The sequence below is a fragment of the Myxine glutinosa genome, chromosome 3, assembly GCF_964187855.1.
Source record: "Myxine glutinosa chromosome 3, kmMyxGlut1.1, whole genome shotgun sequence".
Taxonomy (NCBI): domain Eukaryota; kingdom Metazoa; phylum Chordata; class Myxini; order Myxiniformes; family Myxinidae; genus Myxine; species Myxine glutinosa.
This window is the reverse complement of record NC_136263.1, coordinates 11,470,896-11,490,977: the sequence shown is the minus strand read 5'-3', so window position 1 is coordinate 11,490,977 and position 20,082 is coordinate 11,470,896. Positions and strand designations below refer to the sequence as shown.

The 20,082-nt window shown below is 51.5% G+C and overlaps 1 protein-coding gene across 1 annotated transcript in view; it reads right to left on the bottom strand.

The window, feature by feature from the left end:
* LOC137423810 (disintegrin and metalloproteinase domain-containing protein 12) overlaps positions 1-20,082 on the bottom strand; it is a 974,424-nt gene that overhangs the window by 65,624 nt on the left and 888,718 nt on the right. The window contains exons 11-12 of the mRNA XM_078773544.1: positions 15,653-15,801; positions 14,546-14,723 (exon numbers count right to left, since the gene is read on the bottom strand). Coding sequence (XP_078629670.1) covers positions 14,546-14,723; positions 15,653-15,801 — 327 coding nt within the window. The remainder of the gene's footprint in view (positions 1-14,545; positions 14,724-15,652; positions 15,802-20,082) is intronic.

The following is a 20,082-nucleotide window of genomic DNA, read 5'->3' as shown; positions in this document are numbered from 1 at the left end:
TGAAGGTAAACAGCTGTTTTGAAATCCTGGAGGGAAGAATGAGATCGAAGAGAATGACATTGCAGAAAGTATTTACAGGTAGAAAAAAATTACCTGAAAAAAATCTTACATGTAAAGAAATGTCACCGCAAGCTCAGACGGCTCAAACAAAGAGAGGTGGCATCTGGGGAAGATTATTCTGAATAATCCAAAAAATCCATTTTGAATTCACCTTGGGAACAATGTAATGAAAAAGTGGAAAAAGTGATTCAACCTGGGAAAAATGGAAGTCTTGAAAGAGAAAGGCAAAAAGGAATGTGTCGGGTTTGTGCTTCTCCCCTTGGCAATGATAATTATTTCAGAAAAAAAGGACTCAATGTGAAAAAAATTAATGAAACCCTTTTGATATTAACATGAAGCAAGATCGCGTCCATATAAATGTTAATCACTGCTCTCAACATTGTTGCAAAAAACAACAACTTTATCTGACATCATCAAAGTACATAGAAACCGCCCCTCCCGCACCTCTCCCTTTCCCTTTCCGACTCCACTGCACCTCTCCCTTTCCCACTCCAACGACCCCTCTTCTTTTCCGACTCCACCTCCCCTCACCCTTTCCCACTCCTGCGACCCCTCTCCCTTTCCGACTCCACCACACCTCTCCTCCCCCTTTCCGACTCCACCTCCCCTCAACCTTTCCGACTCCACCTCCCCTCACCCTTTCCCACTCCACCTCCCCTCACCCTTTCCTACTCCAACGCCCACTTCCCCTTTCCGACGCCACCTCCCCTCACCCTTTCCGACTCCACCTCCCTTCACCCTTCACCCTTTCCCACTCCACCGCCCCTCACCCTTTCCCACTCCACCGCCCCTCACCCTTTCCGATTCCACCGCCCCCTCTCCCTTTCCCACTCCACCGCCCCTCACCCTTTCCGACTCTACCTCCCCTCACCCTTTCCGACTCCACCTTTCCTCACCCTTTCCGACCCTACCTCCCCTCACCCTTTCCAACTCCACCACCCCCTCTCCCTTTCGCACTCCACCACCCCTCACCCTTTCCGACTCCACCACCCCTCTCCCTTTACAACTCCACTGCCCCTCACCCTTTCCGACTCCACCTCCTCTCACCCTTTCCGACTCCACCTCCCCTCTCCCTTTCCGACTCCACCTCCCCTCACCCTTTCCGACTCCACCGCCCCTCACCCTTTCCGACCCTACCTCCCCTCACCCTTTCCGACTCCACCACCCCGTCTCCCTTTCCGACTCCACCTCCCCTCACCCTTTCCGACTCCACCACCCGTCACCCTTTCTGACTCCACCACCCCTCTCCCTTTACAACTCCACTGCCCCTCACCCTTTCCGACTCCACCTCCCCTCACCCTTTCCGACTCCACCTCCCCTCTCCCTTTCCGACTCCACCTCCCCTCACCCTTTCGGACTCCACCACCCCGTCTCCCTTTCCGACTCCACCTCCCCTCACCCTTTCCGACTTCACCTCTCCTCTCCCTTTCGCACTCCACCGCCCCTCACCCTTTCTGACTCCACCACCCCTCTCCCTTTACAACTCCACCTCCCCTCACCCTTTCCGACTTCACCTCTCCTCTCCCTTTCCGACTCCACCTCCCCTCACCCTTTCCGACTCCACCTTTCCTCACCCTTTCCGACCCTACCTCCCCTCACCCTTTCCGACTCCACCACCCCGTCTCCCTTTCCGACTCCACCTCCCCTCACCCTTTCCGACTTCACCTCTCCTCTCCCTTTCGCACTCCACCGCCCCTCACCCTTTCCGACTCCACCTTTCCTCACCCTTTCCGACTCCACCACCCGTCACCCTTTCTGACTCCACCACCCCTCTCCCTTTACAACTCCACTGCCCCTCACCCTTTCCGACTCCACCTCCCCTCACCCTTTCCGACTCCACCTCCCCTCTCCCTTTCCGACTCTACCACTCCCTCCCCATTTCCCACTCCACTGCCCCTCGACTTTCCCACTCCACTTACTCCTCCCCCTTTTCCACGTAACCACTCCCTACCCCAGGAATATATTTTAACTTCTGACGTGAAATTGGAGAAAACAGGAACGTGTCCTTCTCTCCCTGTTTTATTGGGTAAAACCTTTCCACCTTTTCATCAATAACCTTGAAGTTCCGCACCAGGATACACATTATTTTTTTGGTTCATTAATTTGGAATGCTGGATGTGGCACTTACCTTTGAGCTGTCCAGTCTGGGTTCAATTCCCAACCTGACTATAAATTGTCAAATTGGTGCTTCACAGGCAGCGTGTTGTATCAACGAGTACGTCGTTCCATCGTCTGTACAATTGGACGTCGAGCTACGTGGTGACCCCTCTGTTAGTATTACTTAGTGGATGTTATAGATCCGAGGGTGTCTTTCAATGAAAAGATTGTGAGTTATCTGTAAAGGTTTGAAAAAGTTCCAAATTCCTGTCTTAATCTACAGAGGGAGGGAAGGAGGTAGTGCGCATCAGTGCGAAAGTTGCACGCCCAAAAAATGGCGCCATTCCTGGTCGGAAATAAAAAACGACTTTTAGAAAAATATAAATCCACAGCCACTGAGCTTGGGGGAAGTGCCGTCACTTCCTGGGATACTCTGCATGACAGTGGCGTCACAACAATGGCGCCATCTTTTCTCACCGCAATCTGCGGGGCATTTCCTCCGCCCCATGGATGCCAACCTCTGGTGATTGCCCATGCTCTTAACCTTGTAAATGCTGAACGCCAAGCGAGGACCTTTTCTTAAAGTCTTTGGTATGACTCGGCCGGAGCTTGAACCACCGACCTCCTAGTGTCGGATCTGGTGCTCGAACCATTACTCCACCGAGCTTGACAAGAAATGACACCACCGACCTCCTAGTGTCGGATCTGGTGCTCGAACCATTACTCCACCGAGCTTGACAAGAAATGACACCACCGACCTCCTAGTGTCGGATCTGGTGCTCGAACCATTACTCCACCGAGCTTGACAAGAAATGACACCACCGAAACTTCCAGCCAAATAAACATACGACACAACGACGACGATAGATCTTGATTGGAATTTATCTGAACAAGTTTAAAGTTGAATATTCTGGCTATTTTGAATGAGCAGCCTCAATGTCATGACTAGAACGGCACTCAGTAGAGCGCATACCATTCCTCTGGGAGCTACTTGAAGCCCTGGAGCAGCGTTTCCCAACCTTTTTCTGATCGAGTACCACTTGGAGGTCCCGTACCGTCGCCGCGTACCACCTGGTTCCAGAAAAACTCAATCCGCGTACCACCTGGTTCCAGAAAAACTCAATCCGCGTACCACCTGGTTCCAGAAAAACTCAATCCGCGTACCACCTGGTTCCAGAAAAACTCAATCCGCGTACCACCTGGTTCCAGAAAAACTCAATCCGCGTACCACCTGGTTCCAGAAAAACTCAATTCGATTAGATATCAGGCTTATTTCAATTTAATGCGAGGGCTGCATCTGTTTCTTCTCCACCAGCTGGTCGATGCGGGGCATAACTTTGCTCACAGCACATCGGAAATCATGAAATATATCAGAAATCGGAAATAAAAAAATTATCAGGCCAAATCATTTTTTTTAAAGGTCGAGTCGCGAACCACCTGGAAGGCCCTCGCGTACCACTAGTGCTACACGTACCACAGGTTGGGAACCAGTGCCCTGGAGGGAAGAGTGAGACGGAGTAGCCTCTCAGAGGTGGTTCTATAGTTGGGAGAAGTGAGGAATACAAAAGTTCAGGTGTGCAGTGGACCTGGATTTTGGAAGTTTAACCGGAAGTGGGTTACCAGAAGGCCATGTGCATCCTGGTCTTCCCAGTTTGAAGACTCGTCCAATCATTTGGAAACTAAACAATTCTGTAACAAAGGCCGAATTAAGGAGCAACAATTATGTTTTTTAATGTTAATTTTAAAGGTAATAAAGCTTGACTTGCTCTTTCAAGTCAAAGATATATGATAATATCAACATTTACGTGATCCGTGACTTGTACGGTATAGTCTGCTTTCAAATCTTCATGGCCATTTTTTATTGTTGCTAATATGCTTTCAGTGCTTCCAGAGGATAAAAAAAAAATCCCATTTCGCTAATGCAAACTCATTTGGGTTGTGGCAAAAAGCAGGCCAGGCCTTCTTGAAAATTAGAAACACCGATGTAATATAGTCGATGCTGCCCAATCACATTCCCTGTAATTGCCACCGCCGCCTACTCACAACATTTCTGCAGTAACAGGATTCGTTAATGCAAAATCCTTCGCTTATTGTTAACAAGCGATCAAAGGACGAAACACTACGACATGCACAAGGTCACCTGCTTCCTGCTTTGATTTGACGGCCTGGGCGATTCTTCCGCCAGTTGCACCCATTCCCCTATGTGAGATCAGCTTAACACTTTACAAGCCGTTTGTTCATCTTGTCTGTGTCTGCACAATGCGTGAAAATGTCGGGATGACAAGAGTCGAGTTGGGAAGACAAATTGGGGCTATCCTCACACTCGAGTAAACTGGTGTAAACCCGGTGTGGTACATTATTATTGTTATTATTTTTGGCCTCTTTAATCCACTTGGTTCATCATGCTAAATCATTTAAAAAAAAGTATTTTATACCTTAAGTTTCAGCTGGGCCTCCTCCATTGTACAAAGTCCTTCCTTGGCACACCTGAACTCCTATCCACCTACAAAGCTTTCATCCGCAGCTTGATGGAGTACTTCTCTCCCGTCTGGACTGGTGCTCTTGCCTCAAATCTTGCTCAGCTTGACACCATGGAAAGCAAGGCCTTCAACATCATTGCAATCTCCCTCGATGAAGCGGCGTCTATGAATCAATCACTTCACCATCGCAGACAGGTCGGTCGCCTCTCTGTCTTCTACCGCCTCTCATCTGCTAATTCCACGCTTCATCCCCCCAGGTTTGTGCAGGACACACACGGTCCGCCATCAACCCTCTCCTGACGAAACTACCTAAATCCAGGATCACTCCTTACCTGCACTCATTTGTTCCTCTTTTTCCCTGACTGTGGACCAAACTTCCACATTCTCTTCAATTTCATTCTTCCCTCAACGTCTTCAAGACAGCTGTTCACCACCATCTCAGATTGTCCCCAATCCCAAACAATGATGTTTTCTACCCTCAATACCCCCTCACCCTCTCACTCCAGCCAAAGCCCTCCAACTTCCAAATTTCCACTTTTCTCTCCTGAGAGTTTCCTTCTGCATCCATATTGTCCACCCCATGCATACTCTCCTGTCCCCCATTCCTCCCTACACCCATTTTTTTGACCAAATCTGTCTCTATCTTGGCCTTTCACTCTGCTGTTGGTGTTTCCCCCATCTCTCTCTGCTGCTCCTTTTGTCCTGTTACATCCTGATCCATTTAGTGTCCCATTACTAACTCTTCCACGAGCCTTGCCTTTTGCTCGATTTCCGTGTACAACCATTTCTGGCGTTTCACCACTTTCTTGATAAGTGACAGTTGGGCAAGAGTAATTGGACAATAAGACGTGTTCGCAATGGCAAAAGTGTAATGCTGCGGGGAAGTAAAGGGACGGATAAGAGCAAATGCAGATGGAACGGAGTTTGGCATAAATGTGCGGAAACAACCGAGAGGCATTCCTCCATCTTGCAATGATTCCATACAAGTCCATCAGATGGAGTGTGTTGACAAGAGAACAAAAATGCACAAAGGTCTCGACTTGAAGCAACGCAGAGGTCCTGGGGAACAGTTGGACTCCTAATAACCGTAAAATGATGCTCTCGATGAAGCCTCAGCTCCCATCCGGAACTTTAAGGTATCAACTACCACCAATCTGACCTTTGCCTACACAGGACAAGTAGCTTATGCAGGAGAGACAATTACTGAGGTTCAGGTGATTTACCTTTCAGAAGGACAATGCCATCATCCATCAGGCCTGTAATGTGCCTGCTCGGATGAGGAATTTGACTTTGTCTTTGGTTGTACGTTCTGAATGTATCATCAATCTGATGAAGCATCTTCGGGACAAGTGAGACCATCGTGGAACGTCCCGCGTGGAATTACCATCGTTTATAATGTGATTGTGCTCTGCAATTGTGGAGAAATGGTATCAAATATCACTCATAGAAACAACTATTCACCTACAACTATCGGGGATGCCTCCTCGTGGTGGTTGTACCCCCAATGCAAGTCGGGTACCAAATCTTCCCTGCTGCCCGGATTCGCCAGTGGTAAAGGTCAGAGTACCAATCGGTCCCCATGGAGCGGCCCTTTCGCTCTTGCCTGTTTGTGTTTTCTTTTTTTCTCTTTTTTCTCTTTTTTTCTCTTTCTTTCTCTCTTTCTCTCTTTTTCTCTCTTTCTCTCTTTCTCTCTCTCTCTCTCTCTCTCTTTCTCTCTCTCTCTCTTTCTCTTTCTCTCTCTCTCTCTCTCTCTCTCTCTCTCTCTCTCCGTGAAAGAGGGGGTGCACCATCCTAGATGTGGGGGATCTCTGGGTTTCACTTGGGAGATCGATTGGATGTCTCCTTGCTGTGGGATTGCTCAAGAGAACCATCTGGGGCTACACAACAACAAAAACTGTTCACAATAATTGCGTTGTTACTGTCATTCAGTTCGGAGCAGGTGCAACTACCATTTCCTTTCTCTCATAGGTCTGATAGAATGGCCTAGAGTTATGTACATTCGCCTCTAATGTGTCTGGCTTGGATTCAAATCATGTCCCAGCTATAAACTGTCATCCTGGTGTTTCACAGGCAGGGTGAATCATCAATGTGTGTGTACCTCCCTCGGAGGGATGCAAAATGGGTGTCCCATCTGCCAGCATTCGTTGGTGGACGTTAAACATCTCACTGTGTCCTTTGTGAAGAGTAGGTGAGCTATCACCGGCACGCTGAACAAATTAAAATTCCTGCCCAAAACAGCAGAGTGCAGTTTCAGCAGCATAGCCACGCCCTCAACCAATGATGCTACATCAGCAGCATAGCCACGCCCTCAACCAATGATGCTACATCAGCAGCATAGCCACGCCCTCAACCAATGATGCCAGATCATCAGAATAGCCACGCCCTCAACCAATGATGCTACATCATCAACATAGCCACGCCCTCAACCAATGATGCCAATTCAGCAACATAGCCACGCCCTCAACCAATGATGCCAGATCATCAGCATAGCCACGCCCTCAACCAACGATGCCAGATCAACAGCATAGCCACGCCCTCAACCAATGATGCCAGATCATCAACATAGCCACGCCCTCAACCAATGATGCCAGATCAGCATAGCCACGCCCTCAACCAATAATGCTACATCAGCAGCGTAGCCACGCCCTCAACCAATGATGCTACATCAGCAGCATAGCCACGCCCTCAACCAATGATGCCAGATCATCAGAATAGCCACGCCCTCAACCAATGATGCTACATCATCAACATAGCCACGCCCTCAACCAATGATGCCAATTCAGCAACATAGCCACGCCCTCAACCAATGATGCCAGATCATCAGCATAGCCACGCCCTCAACCAACGATGCCAGATCAACAGCATAGCCACGCCCTCAACCAATGATGCCAGATCATCAACATAGCCACGCCCTCAACCAATGATGCCAGATCAGCATAGCCACGCCCTCAACCAATAATGCTACATCAGCAGCGTAGCCACGCCCTCAACCAATGATGCTAGATTAATCAGCATAGCCACGCCCTCAGCCAATTATGCTAGATCAGCATAGCCACGCCCTCAACCAATGATGCTACATCATCAGCATAGCCACGCCCTCATCCAATGATGCTGCATCAGCAGCATAGCCACGCCCTCAACCAATGATGCTGCATCAGCAGCATAGCCACGTCCTCAGCCAATGATGCTAGATCAGCATAGCCACACCCTCAGCCAATGATGCTGCATCAGCAGCATAGCCATTCCCTCAGCCAATGATGTTAGATCAGCATAGCCACACCCTCAGCCAATGATGCTGGATCATCAGCATAGCCACGCCCTCAACCAATGATGCTACATCATCAGCATAGCCACGCCCTCAACCAACGATGCCAGATCAACAGCATAGCCACGCCCTCAATCAATGATGCTGCATCAGCAGCATAGCCACGCCCTCAGCCAATGATGCTAGATCAGCATAGCCACGCCCTCAGTCAATGATGCTACATCATCAGCATAGCCACGTCCTCAACCAATGATGCTGCATCAGCAGCATAGCCACGCCCTCAGCCAATGATGCTAGATCAGCAGCATAGCCACGTCCTCAGCCAATGATGCTAGATCAGCATAGCCACGCCCTCAGTCAATGATGCTACATCATCAGCATAGCCACGTCCTCAACCAATGATGCTGCATCAGCAGCATAGCCACGCCCTCAGCCAATGATGCTAGATCAGCATAGCCACGCCCTCAGTCAATGATGCTACATCATCAGCAAAGCCACGTCCTCAACCAATGATGCTGCATCAGCAGCATAGCCACGCCCTCAGCCAATGATGCTAGATCAGCATAGCCACGCCCTCAGTCAATGATGCTAGATCATCAGCATAGCCACGCCCTCAGTCAATGATGCTACATCATCAGCATAGCCACGTCCTCAACCAATGATGCTGCATCAGCAGCATAGCCACGCCCTCAGCCAATGATGCTAGATCAGCAGCATAGCCACGCCCTCAGCCAATGATGCTGGATCATCAGCATAGCCACGCCCTCAACCAATGATGCTACATCATCAGCATAGCCACGCCCTCAACCAACGATGCCAGATCAACAGCATAGCCACGCCCTCAACCAATGATGCTGCATCAGCAGCATAGCCACGCCCTCAGCCAATGATGCTAGATCAGCATAGCCACGCCCTCAGTCAATGATGCTACATCATCAGCATAGCCACGTCCTCAACCAATGATGCTGCATCAGCAGCATAGCCACGCCCTCAACCAATGATGTTACATCAGCAGCATAGCCACGCCCTCAGCCAATGATGCTAGATCAGCAGCATAGCCATGCCCTCAGCCAATGATGCTAGATCAGCATAGCCACGCCCTCAGTCAATGATGCTACATCATCAGCATAGCCACACCCTCAACCAATGATGTTACATCCACAGCATAGCCACGTCCTCAGCCAATGATGTTACATCAGCATAGCCACGCCCTCAACCAATGATGCCAGATCAGCAGCATAGCCACGCCCTCAGCCAATGATGCTACCCCACAGGCTCGTGCTGCACTTGAACGAAGAAGAATCTCAGACGTTTTTGGCCATTAGTTATAAATATGACGCATTTATGAAATCACAATAAACATACTGTGGCGGACACAAAAGCCCACTGGCGTGGTGACATCATTCCACGCACCAAGTGGGCGGTGGCCACGCCCGAGGGGTAGGCGTGGCCTCATGATATACACCGGGCGACCAGCCCGGAGGAGTTCAGTGTTACAGTGTAGTCTTACAATAAAGACGTTTATATGTTACCGCTTGTCCGCTTCCTCCTTGCTCACAAGCAGCGCGCGTAACGCCGCGCTTTACTGGTGACCCTCGACGTTGGATCTGCCGTAGCGATCCTTCCGAACACGACGCCATTGCAATGGCCAACGACAAGGCAATGGCGATTAAACTTCCCGAATTTTGGGAGGCCCAGGCCGAAGTCTGGTTCGTTCAAGCCGAAGCCCAATTTCAGCTTCGGCGCCTCACCAACGACGACCTGCGCTACTGCCATGTCGTCGCCTCCCTCGGGCCCGGCACGGCCGCTCGAGTTGTGTCCGTCCTTCGCCACCCACCGGACGGCCACAAGTACGAGGCACTCAAGCGGCTACTCCTAGCCACGTTCGGCCTCACGGACGACGCACGGGCCGATCGCCTCCTGGATCTCCCCGAGCTCGGTGAGACGCGCCCGTCGGTCCGAATGGACCATATGCTGTCACTGTTGGGCGACGAAGCCCCCGGTTCGCTATTCCGGGCGCTTTTCCGTCGCCAACTTCCAGCGCAGGTTCGCCTCGCGTTGGCCGGGACCGGGCTAACGGAACCCCGAGCATTGGCGGCCGAGGCGGACAAGTACTTCGCCGCTTCGGACACGCGGGCGAGCGTTGGCGTGGCCGTCACGGCCTTCGACGCTGATGTTCCACAGCATCATCTTCTACAGCACGCTGAGGTTCAGCAGCATGCTGATACGCACCTCGTGAACGCCGCCACGCCCCGCCCACCGCCGCAGCGAAAACCGCCACCGCGGGGAAACCCGTCGACTCCACCGGCCTGGCGGAGCCAGCCGCGCTCCTCCAGCTCCACCACCTGGTGCTGGTTCCACGCCAAGTTCGGCCAGGAAGCTCGGCGGTGTCATCCGCCGTGCTCCTTCAACGGGTCGGGAAACGCCCGGGCCGGCGCTCAATTGTGGCGATGAGCGCCGGCCGTTCGAGCAGCCTGCTGTTCATAACGGACACCTTCTCCGGGCGCCGTTACCTGTGCGACACGGGAGCACAGGTGAGTGTCATTCCCGCCGGCACGTCAGACAAGCACGCCGCGGGTGGGGGCCCCGCGCTGCTTGCCGCGAACGGGACGCCCATCCGTACGTACGGAAAACGCTGCCTCTCTCTGCGGTTTGGAGGGCAGGTTTTCCGATGGACGTTCGTCACCGCCGACGTGCCCATGGCACTGCTTGGCGCGGACTTCCTGTGCGCTAATGGGCTCCTGGTCGACGTCAAGCGCAGACGGCTTGTCCAGGCCGAGACGTTCAGCTCGCTCGCATGTGCGTTGCCCAGCTCAACGAGCGACTTGCCAAGCGGCTTGCTGAATGATTCGGGTTCCGGCCACGTTGGTCTGTACGCTTCCGGCAGCGGACGCATTCACCCGCCTCCTCGCCGGCTTCCCGGCCCTCACGCGGCCCACCTTCTCGGCGGGGGCTGTCAAGCACGGGGTGGCCCATCACATCCCCACCGTCGGGCCACCGGTCTACGCCCGGGCACGCCGCCTCAAGCCGACGAAGCTGGCGGTGGCAAAAGCGGAGTTCGCTACCCTGGAGCGACTCGGCATCGTTCGGCGCTCAGAGAGCGCTTGGGCGTCGCCGCTGCACATCGTGCCGAAGCCCGGCGGGGGATGGCGACCGTGCGGGGACTATCGCCGTCTCAATGACGCCACGACTCCCGACCGCTACCCCGTCCCCCACATTCAGGACTTTTCCGCCCGTTTGGCGGGCAGGTCCTTCTTCTCGAAGGTGGACCTCATACGCGGCTACCATCAGGTCCCCGTCAGGCCGGAGGACGTCCCGAAGACGGCGGTCATCACGCCATTCGGACTCTTCGAGTTCCTGCGCATGCCCTTCGGTCTGAAGAATGCGGCTCAGGCGTTCCAGCGACTGATGGACAGCGTCCTGCGCGACTTGGATTTTGTCTACGTCTACCTGGACGATATCCTCGTCGCCAGCGCGTCCCGCGAAGAGCACCTACGCCACCTCCGCACGCTCTTCGAATGCCTGGGCCAGCATGGCCTGATTGTGAACCCCGCAAAGTGCCGGTTCGGCGCCGCCACAATCGATTTTCTGGGGCACCGTGTCACCAGGCACGGAGCCGTCCCCCTGCCGGCCAAGGTGGAGGCGGTGAAGGGGTTTCCGTGCCCCCGCACGATCAGAGGGCTGCAGGAGTTCCTGGGCATGGTGAACTTTTACCATCGGTTCCTGCCCCGTATCGCCCAGCTCCTGCGCCCCCTGCACGAAGCTCTCCGAGGTAAGCCGGGCAAAGGCGACGTTACCTGGACCGAGCAGATGGACACGGCGTTCACGGGCGCGAAGCTCGCCTTGGCTAACGCCACCATGCTCGCGCACCCGGCGCCCGATGCACCGATCGCCCTCACCACCGATGCCTCGGACTACGCGGTGGGCGCGGTGCACGAGCAATGGGTGCGTGGAGCTTGGCAACCGCTGGCGTTCTTTAGCCGGCAGCTTCGCCCGCCCGAACGCCGTTACAGTACCTTCGACCGCGAGTTGCTCGGACTTCACTTGGCGGTCAGGCACTTCCGCCATCTGCTCGAGGGCTGGGCGTTCACTGCCTTCGTCGACCACAAGCCGCTGATCTTCGCGATGGGCAAGGTCACCGAGCCGTGGTCGGCCTGGCAGCAGCGTCACCTCTCGGCCGTGTCCGAGTACACGACGGACATCCAGCACGTCGCGGGGAAGGACAACCCGGTTGCGGATTGCCTTTCCCGGGCCGTCGCCCACGCAGTCCACCTCGGCATCGACTATGCCCGGATGGCAGCGGACCAGGCCGCTGACCCCGACGTCCAGGCCTTGCGGACCGCCGTCACGGGCCTCCGCGTCACCGAGGTGCCGTTCGACGGCGCGGGCGCGGCCCTCTTGTGCGACGTCTCCCTCGGGCGTCCTCGCCCCATTGTGCCCGCGGGCTGGCAGCGCCAGGTGTTTGACGCCATCCACGGCCTGTCCCACCCGGGCGCGAGGGCCTCCCAAAGGCTGATCGCCGACAAGTTCATCTGGCATGGCCTCCGGAAGGCTGTCCGCGGCTGGGCCAGGACATGCCTCGCGTGCCAGCGCGCCAAGGTGCACCGGCACACCCAGGCCCCGTTGGCCCCGTTCACGGTGCCGGAACGCCGGTTTGACCACGTCCACGTGGACCTGGTGGGACCTCTGCCCCCCTCGCGGGGTTTCACCCACGTCCTCACCATGGTGGACTGCACCACCCGGTGGCCGGAGGCCGTGCCCTTGGCGTCGACAACGGCGGCCGATGTCGCGCAGGCTTTCATCGCCACCTGGGTCGCCCGGTTCGGCGCCCCCTCAGACATCTCATCCGACCGCGGCCCCCAGTTCACCTCGGAGCTCTGGGGGGCGGTTGCGCAGGGGCTCGGGGTCCGGCTGCACTGAACCACGGCCTACCACCCCCAGGCTAACGGCCTGTGTGAGCGATTTCACCGCTCATTGAAGGCCGCGCTCCGGGCCACCCTCCACGACGGCGGCTGGGTCGACAGGCTCCCCTGGGTCCTGCTGGGCCTCCGGACGGCACCCAAGGAGGACCTGCGCGCATCCGCGGCGGAGTTGGTCTTCGGGCAACCGCTGCGGGTGCCGGGCGAGTTCCTCCCCGACTCCACGGCACCATGGTCCGCGGCACAGCAGCGCTCCGCTCTGCAAGAGACCGCCCAGAGGTTCGCCCCGGTGCCAACGGCATGCCACGGGCACCCACCGACGCACGTCGCCCCGGAGCTTCGCACGGCGGAGTACGTCTTCGTCCGCCACGATGCCCATCGGACACCACTGCAGCCCCCGTACGACGGGCCTTTCCGCGTGCTGGAGACCGGGGCGAAGCACTTCACCCTGGACATCGGCGGTACTCCTGACCGCGTTTCGGTAGACCGCCTCAAGCCGGCCCACCTCGATGTGGACCATCCACCGCCAGTGGCCCGACCCCCACGTCGGGGCCGCCCTCCTGCGGGCGGACCCCCGGCACCGCCCAGCCCCGCCGCCACGGCGCCCCCCGGTCCTGCACCCATCCCAGGGGCAGCCAGGGGCATCCCACCTGGTATCCCTGCACCCCGGACGCCGCCGATCGCCAGGGGGCGCTTCGGCCGGGTCATTCGACTGCCCCACAAACTGGCCCTCCAGGTGCGCGGGAATTCTGGGGGGGGCGCGTGTGGCGGACACAAAAGCCCACTGGCGTGGTGACATCATTCCACGCACCAAGTGGGCGGTGGCCACGCCCGAGGGGTAGGCGTGGCCTCATGATATACACCGGGCGACCAGCCCGGAGGAGTTCAGTGTTACAGTGTAGTCTTACAATAAAGACGTTTATATGTTACCGCTTGTCCGCTTCCTCCTTGCTCACAAGCAGCGCGCGTAACGCCGCGCTTTAATACTAAGCATTGAGAACAACAACAGCAGAATTAAACTCCTTGTTTAATTCTCGATAAACTCAGCCAAATATTATTATTGCAAACGACCTTTTTACCAATCGACCTTTTGCTGATATCAGTTTTAGGATGCAGGATACAAAGCAATGCATTATTCCTTTTTAACTGAATGAATGAATGATCGTTTTAAGGCCATTTTCCCCGCTAGAGCGGGGGTTAGCCTTGCGGGCCCCATGACCATCATGGTTCCCTGTTTGAGGCAATGTTTTTATGGCCGGATGCCCTTCCTGACGCCAACCCTTGGTCGCCTCTTATGATGCGCAGGGATACGGTGTACCTATTCTAAATCGGGGTACACACCGTGATCAGTTTTTAACTGATAAATATAATTCAATCCTATATTATGTGACATGCTGACAAATTTCATTAGGGGCTGTACAGTGTTGGCATTGTGATGTCGGCAGGGCAAATCAGGTATGTATGGCTTACATCAGGTGTTAGAAATAATTTAAATACTCGTTTGCAATATCACATGGCCTGATATTATATTTGAATCACTTTTATCATATTTTGCACATAAAATTTTCATCCCCCCCCCCCCAAAAAATAATAATCTAGTTTTCCATATAATGTAGTATTATTGGGATCTGAGCCAGGCTGTAAATTACATTCTATATTTGTACTTAAATTAACTCAAAATCCAATTATCTGGAGTGCAATATGCTTGAGAAATGCACACCCACCTCTATATCACCACAGTCACATTCTTCTCCGGGTTCTACGTAACCGTTGCCGCAGCGTTGTCCCCCGTAAAGAGTCTTCACATCAGGCATGTTGTACAAGCAAACACCGCCTCCCTTCTCCAGACTCTTCTCCAGATCAAGTTGGCTGCAGCTGCTAAAGGTTCTTGGAAAAGGTTTCCTGGAGGTTTGAAATAAGTGGGATATAAAAATAAATAATTAATAAATAAAAAAATAAATAAAAACATAACAATCCCCATCGGTTGGCATCCATGGGGACGAGGAAATTCCTCCTCATGATGAAATTGCCCACTGAGCACTCGAGAAAAGCGGCGCCATTGTTATGACGTCACTGGTACCCAGAGTATCCAGGGAAGTGACAGTAGCGACGGCACTTCCCCCAAGCTCATGGCGGTGTTAAGTGTTTGTCTCGTCAGTATGTTCGTCTGTGTGTCGGGGATTTCATACATTTGGCTCTGTTTCTAGGCAGCCCTTGAGCATTCTGGGAACTGAACAGAGCTCAACAGAAGCGACCCCTCGCCTGTAATAACATAGTCTGTCGTTGAAGTTTTCAGGCTCCGAACTTGGGCAAAGCTGCGTGGACGAGAAGATAGCTTTTCCCTTACTAAAGAGCTCCCAATTGTCATGCTTTTCCTCTTATCTTTAAAGTCTCCTTTCATTATTTTCTGTACAGTATATAAACCCTGTCCTGCTGTGTTTTAATTTGAGAAGCTGGCCCGTTACTCGCTTACACGGCAGCTTTCCCATGCACATGTACCCCTCCCTTCAATAAATTCTCCTGCAACTGTCTGAGTCTGGGCTTAGCCCGGCCAAGTATATAAAAAGAGTGGGTATATCGTTGGAGAGAAAACGTTGCTTATCGCTATCCCAAGTGGCCGTCCGGGTTGAAACAAGACTTTCACATTCAATTCTTTGAATAACATCAATGCCCTTTGTGGATCGGCCTGCTTGGTGTTTCTATCCGAGTACATATGGCTTGTGATTCGGGGATCCTAGGTTTTGGCCCCAAATACACTGTTTATTTTCCTAGCGTCTTGCAATGCCATTGCCCTGCAATTACGACTGCAAATAAAGAAATGTTATCCATACCCAGTAGCAGGTGCCATGATGCAGCCACCTTCATCAGACTTGGATTTACAGTAGCAATTCCTTTCTCCGACATCGTGGTTCATGCCAAAGTTGTGACCGAGCTCATGCGCCATGGTGGCGGCCAGGCCCATTGCAGGGTCGGAGTGATCCTGAAAGGCAAACACAATTTGTCATTGCAAAAAATATAAATCACAATGCATGCAATGTTGTTCAAAAAAGGGTAATTTATTAATCTTGATCAGTGGGATTTTGAGGGATCTTCTTCTTTTGAATGCAACACAAGGCTGCGGGCAGCATCATTGGATGAGGTGTGGCTGTGCCACCGATGCAATGCCCTCTCCTGGTTAGGGCAGGAATTTGTCATTTGTTCAGGGTACCGGAGATAGCTCGCCTACTCTTCACGATGGACACCATGGAATCTTTAACGTCCACCAACTAATGTCGGCAGACAGGACATCCAGTTTAACATCCATTTGAGGGACGGCACACACATTGATGAATGTCCCTACCCGTGAAACACCAGGATGACAGTTAAAGCTGGGTCGGGATTCAAACCCAGGATAGACAGCTTAGAAATGAGTGTGCATACATGGGAGCCATCCTGTAAGCCTAGTTTGAAAGATGAAGACCCAGGATGAGAAGCATTCTCAAGTTTCATGTCAATATTTTTGGGAGGGGAAGGTTGAGGAATTGGAAGGGTATGGGGCGGGAGGTTCGCTGAAGGGTTAAGGACTTGGAAAAAAAAACCCCCCAAGAACTCTTAAACCCATTAGATGGTCGATAGGAAGTTCCTACAAAGGCTTTGACAAATGTTCTGATTAATTAAAGGTGTTTTGATTCTCAAGTTCTGATTCTCAAGTTTCATGGCAATAGCTTTTGGGAGGGGAAGGTTGAGGAATTGGAAGGGGATGAGGTAAAGGTTAAGGACTTGAAAAAAAAAACCCAAAAACTCTTAAACCCATTAGATGGTCGATAGGAAGTTCCCACAAAGGCTTTGACAAATGTTCTGCTTAATTAAAGGTGTTTTATGGTGGAAATAAAAACATCTAAGACCATTGAGACCTGAAGTTTCCCCCACTTTCCATGATATTGTTGGAGGAATGTCGCACGTTCACATCAAGATTCATCCACAGTTTCCATCGTAATGGAATCAAATCAAACCATAAACACCACGGTTTTGTAGGCGATTTTAACCCCACTGTCTTGTCTATAATCCCATATAATAATATGCTTATTCTGTTTGTTTGAGATGTCTGTCTTCCCGATGATTTTCCCCAATACTCCACCAGAAACCATTAAACCCATTTCATTATAAACCTCTTTGACCGAGGAGTTCCGGTTGCATTTTTTTTCCACCATGCGTTTTTTTATCGTTTAGCTTACATAACCACCATTTTTACTAAAGAATCGCGAGATGATGGAATCTCGTGAGATTGTCAATTGAAAGTGTTTTTTATTTATTTACTTTTACCACTGTTCTTAATGAACAGGTACAATGCGGGAACAACGCAGGCATGTTTTAATCATTCAGGTATTCACCTTCGTTCACCTATCGTCTTGGACTATCATTTGTGCCTGCTGCCTAAGTCAATTCACATGTTTAATGCAAATGTGAAAAGGATGTGATGCACTTTTTTAAATTGAATTGCCAATGGATGAAAAATGTCCATGTTTCATGTGGACGATAAAAAAATAATGAAATGAAAGAAATGATGGACCGAATCCTGTTCCTCCTGTTCCTTGTGTTTCCTTCTGTAACGTTGTTAAGAATGGGAAGAAAGGGGAAGGGAGGACAAAGAGTCGGGGTGGGAGATTGAGGAGCTGGGAGGTTGAGGTGCTGCGAGAGGCGAGGTTGAAGACTTGATGTTGGGAGAGGGGGTTGAGGACTTGAAGAAGAAAGGGGGAGGGAAACACAGAGAGTGGAGGAGTGAGGCAGAAAGGGGACAGAGAGTTTGGAGAGAGGAGTTGAGGCTTTGGGGAAGAGATAGTGTTGAGGACTTGGGGTTGGGAGGGGGGTTGACGACTTGAAGAAGAACGGGGTGGGGAGCACAGAGAGATGGGGTATGAAGGTGCGAGGGGCGGGGGGGGGGGAGTCGTTGAGAACTTGGGCTTGGACGAGGGGTAGAGGACTTGGGATAGAGGAGGGGGTTGCAATATTGTGGTTTTATTTGGATGGGGGAAGTTGAGAACTTGACAAGAAAAGGAGAGTGGAGGATAAAGACTTGGGTGGGGGGAGGGGCAGGGGGAGAGCAGTGAAGGGACAAAGTTGAGAGAGGAGGGTTGAGGCTTTGGGGAATGGGTGGTGTTGTTAACTTGGGGTTGGGAGGGGGTTGAGGACTTAAATAAGAAAGCGGTGCGGAACAGGGAGATGATGTGAAGGGGTTGAGGACTTGGGGCTGAGGGGTTGCAGAATTGTGGTTTTATTGGGGCGGGAGGGGCAGATGAGAACTTGACAAAGAAAAGGGGAGTGGAGGACAAAGTTCGGGTGGGGGCAGTGAAGGGACAGAGAGTTGGGAGGAATAGGTGTTGAGACTTTGAGGGGAGGAGGGTCAGGATTTGCGCTGTAGGGGTTTTGGGGGAAGTTGACGACTTTAAGAAGATTGGGGGATGGTAGGACATAGTGCCGGGTGGGGTGGGCGTGCAGAGATTCGGTGGAGGAGGATTGAGGCTTTGAGGGGCTGGTGTGGGAGTTGAGGAGGTTGAGAACTTGAAGTCATATTTTACGCTGCTGGTATGTACATTCACCTGTCCCTGCTAGTAGCTACAGTCACGTGAAAAAGTAAGTACACCCCATGTAAAGTTTAGACTTTCTCAACATATTTCAACATACAGCTATTTGATCTTCATTTCAACAATATTGATAGATAAAGGTGATACAATATAACAAATATCATGAAACATTTACATTTTGTAGTCCATTGTATAATTTAAATAAACATAAATGCAAATTTCACATGTGGAAAAAGTTAGCACACCCCGACATTTATCACTACTTCAAATACCTAAAATTAGAATCAGGTGCAAATGATTAGAACATCATTAGAGAGGATCTTGGAGGAACCTGTCCTATTTAAACCTCAGACATTTAGTTTGGTTTGCTCTTTGTTGTTGAAGTGTGCGGCGTCACCATGCCTAGATCAAAAGAGCTCTCTGAGGCCTTCAGAAAGAAGGTTATAGATGCCTACGAGTCTGGGAAGGGATTTAAAAATCTCCAAACAATTTGAAATCAATCATTCGACTATCCGGAAGATCATCCACAAGTGGAGAAGATTCCAAACAACTGCCAACTTGTTCAGGCCAGGCCGCCCCAGCAAGTTCAGCCCAAGAGCAGACCGCAAGATGCTGAAAGAAGTCTCTAAGAACTCCAGAATGTCATCACGGGACCTACAGGTAGCTCTTGCCACTGTTGATGTCAAAGTGCACGAGTCTACCATTAGAAAGAGTCTGCACAAATTTGATCTTCATGGGAGGTGTGCCAGGAGGAAACCTTTGCTGTCCAGAAAGAACATCAGGGCAAGACTAAAGTTTGCCAATGAACACCTAGGCAAAGACCAGCACTTCTGGAACAATGTGCTCTGGACAGATGAGTCAAAGGTAGAGCTATTTGGCCACAGTACCAGAAGAGATGTTTGGCGAAAACCAAAGACAGCATTTGACCACAAGAACCTGATACCAACTGTAAAGCATGGTGGTGGAAATATTATGGTTTGGGGCAACTTTGCTGCATCAGGGCCTGGGCAGCTCACCATCATAGAATCCACAATGAATTCTTCATTGTACCAGAGGGTGCTTGAGGAAAATGTGAGGCCATCTGTCGGAAAGTTGAAGCTCAACCGAAGGTGGACCTTGTAACATGACAATGACCCTAAACTTACCAGTAAATCCACCAAGGAATGGCTGAAAAGAAAGAAATGGAGGGTTCTGGAATGGCCAAGTCAAAGGCCGGATCTAAATCCCATCGAGATGTTGTGGGGGGATTTGAAACGAGCTGTGCATGCAAGAAACCCCTCAAACATCGCACAGCTGAAAGAATTCTGCATGGAGGAGTGGGCAAAAATTTCTCCCAGTCGATGTCAGAGACTGGTAGACAGTTATAAGAAATGCCGACTTGAGGTTGTCTCTGCCAAAGGGGGCAATACCACCTATTAGAGCCAAGGGTGTACTTACTTTTTCCACATGCGAAATTTGCATTTATGTTTATTTAAATTATACAATGGACTACAAAATGCAAATGTTTCATGATATTTGTGATATTATATCACCTTTATCTGTCAATATTGTTGAAATGAAGATCAAATAGCTGTATGTTGAAATATGTTGAAAAACTCAAAAGTTTACATGGGGTGTGCTTACTTTTTCACGTGACTGTATGTACAATGTACATTAAATATATTATAAACTGAATTGAATGTCCATGACAATAAACCTTT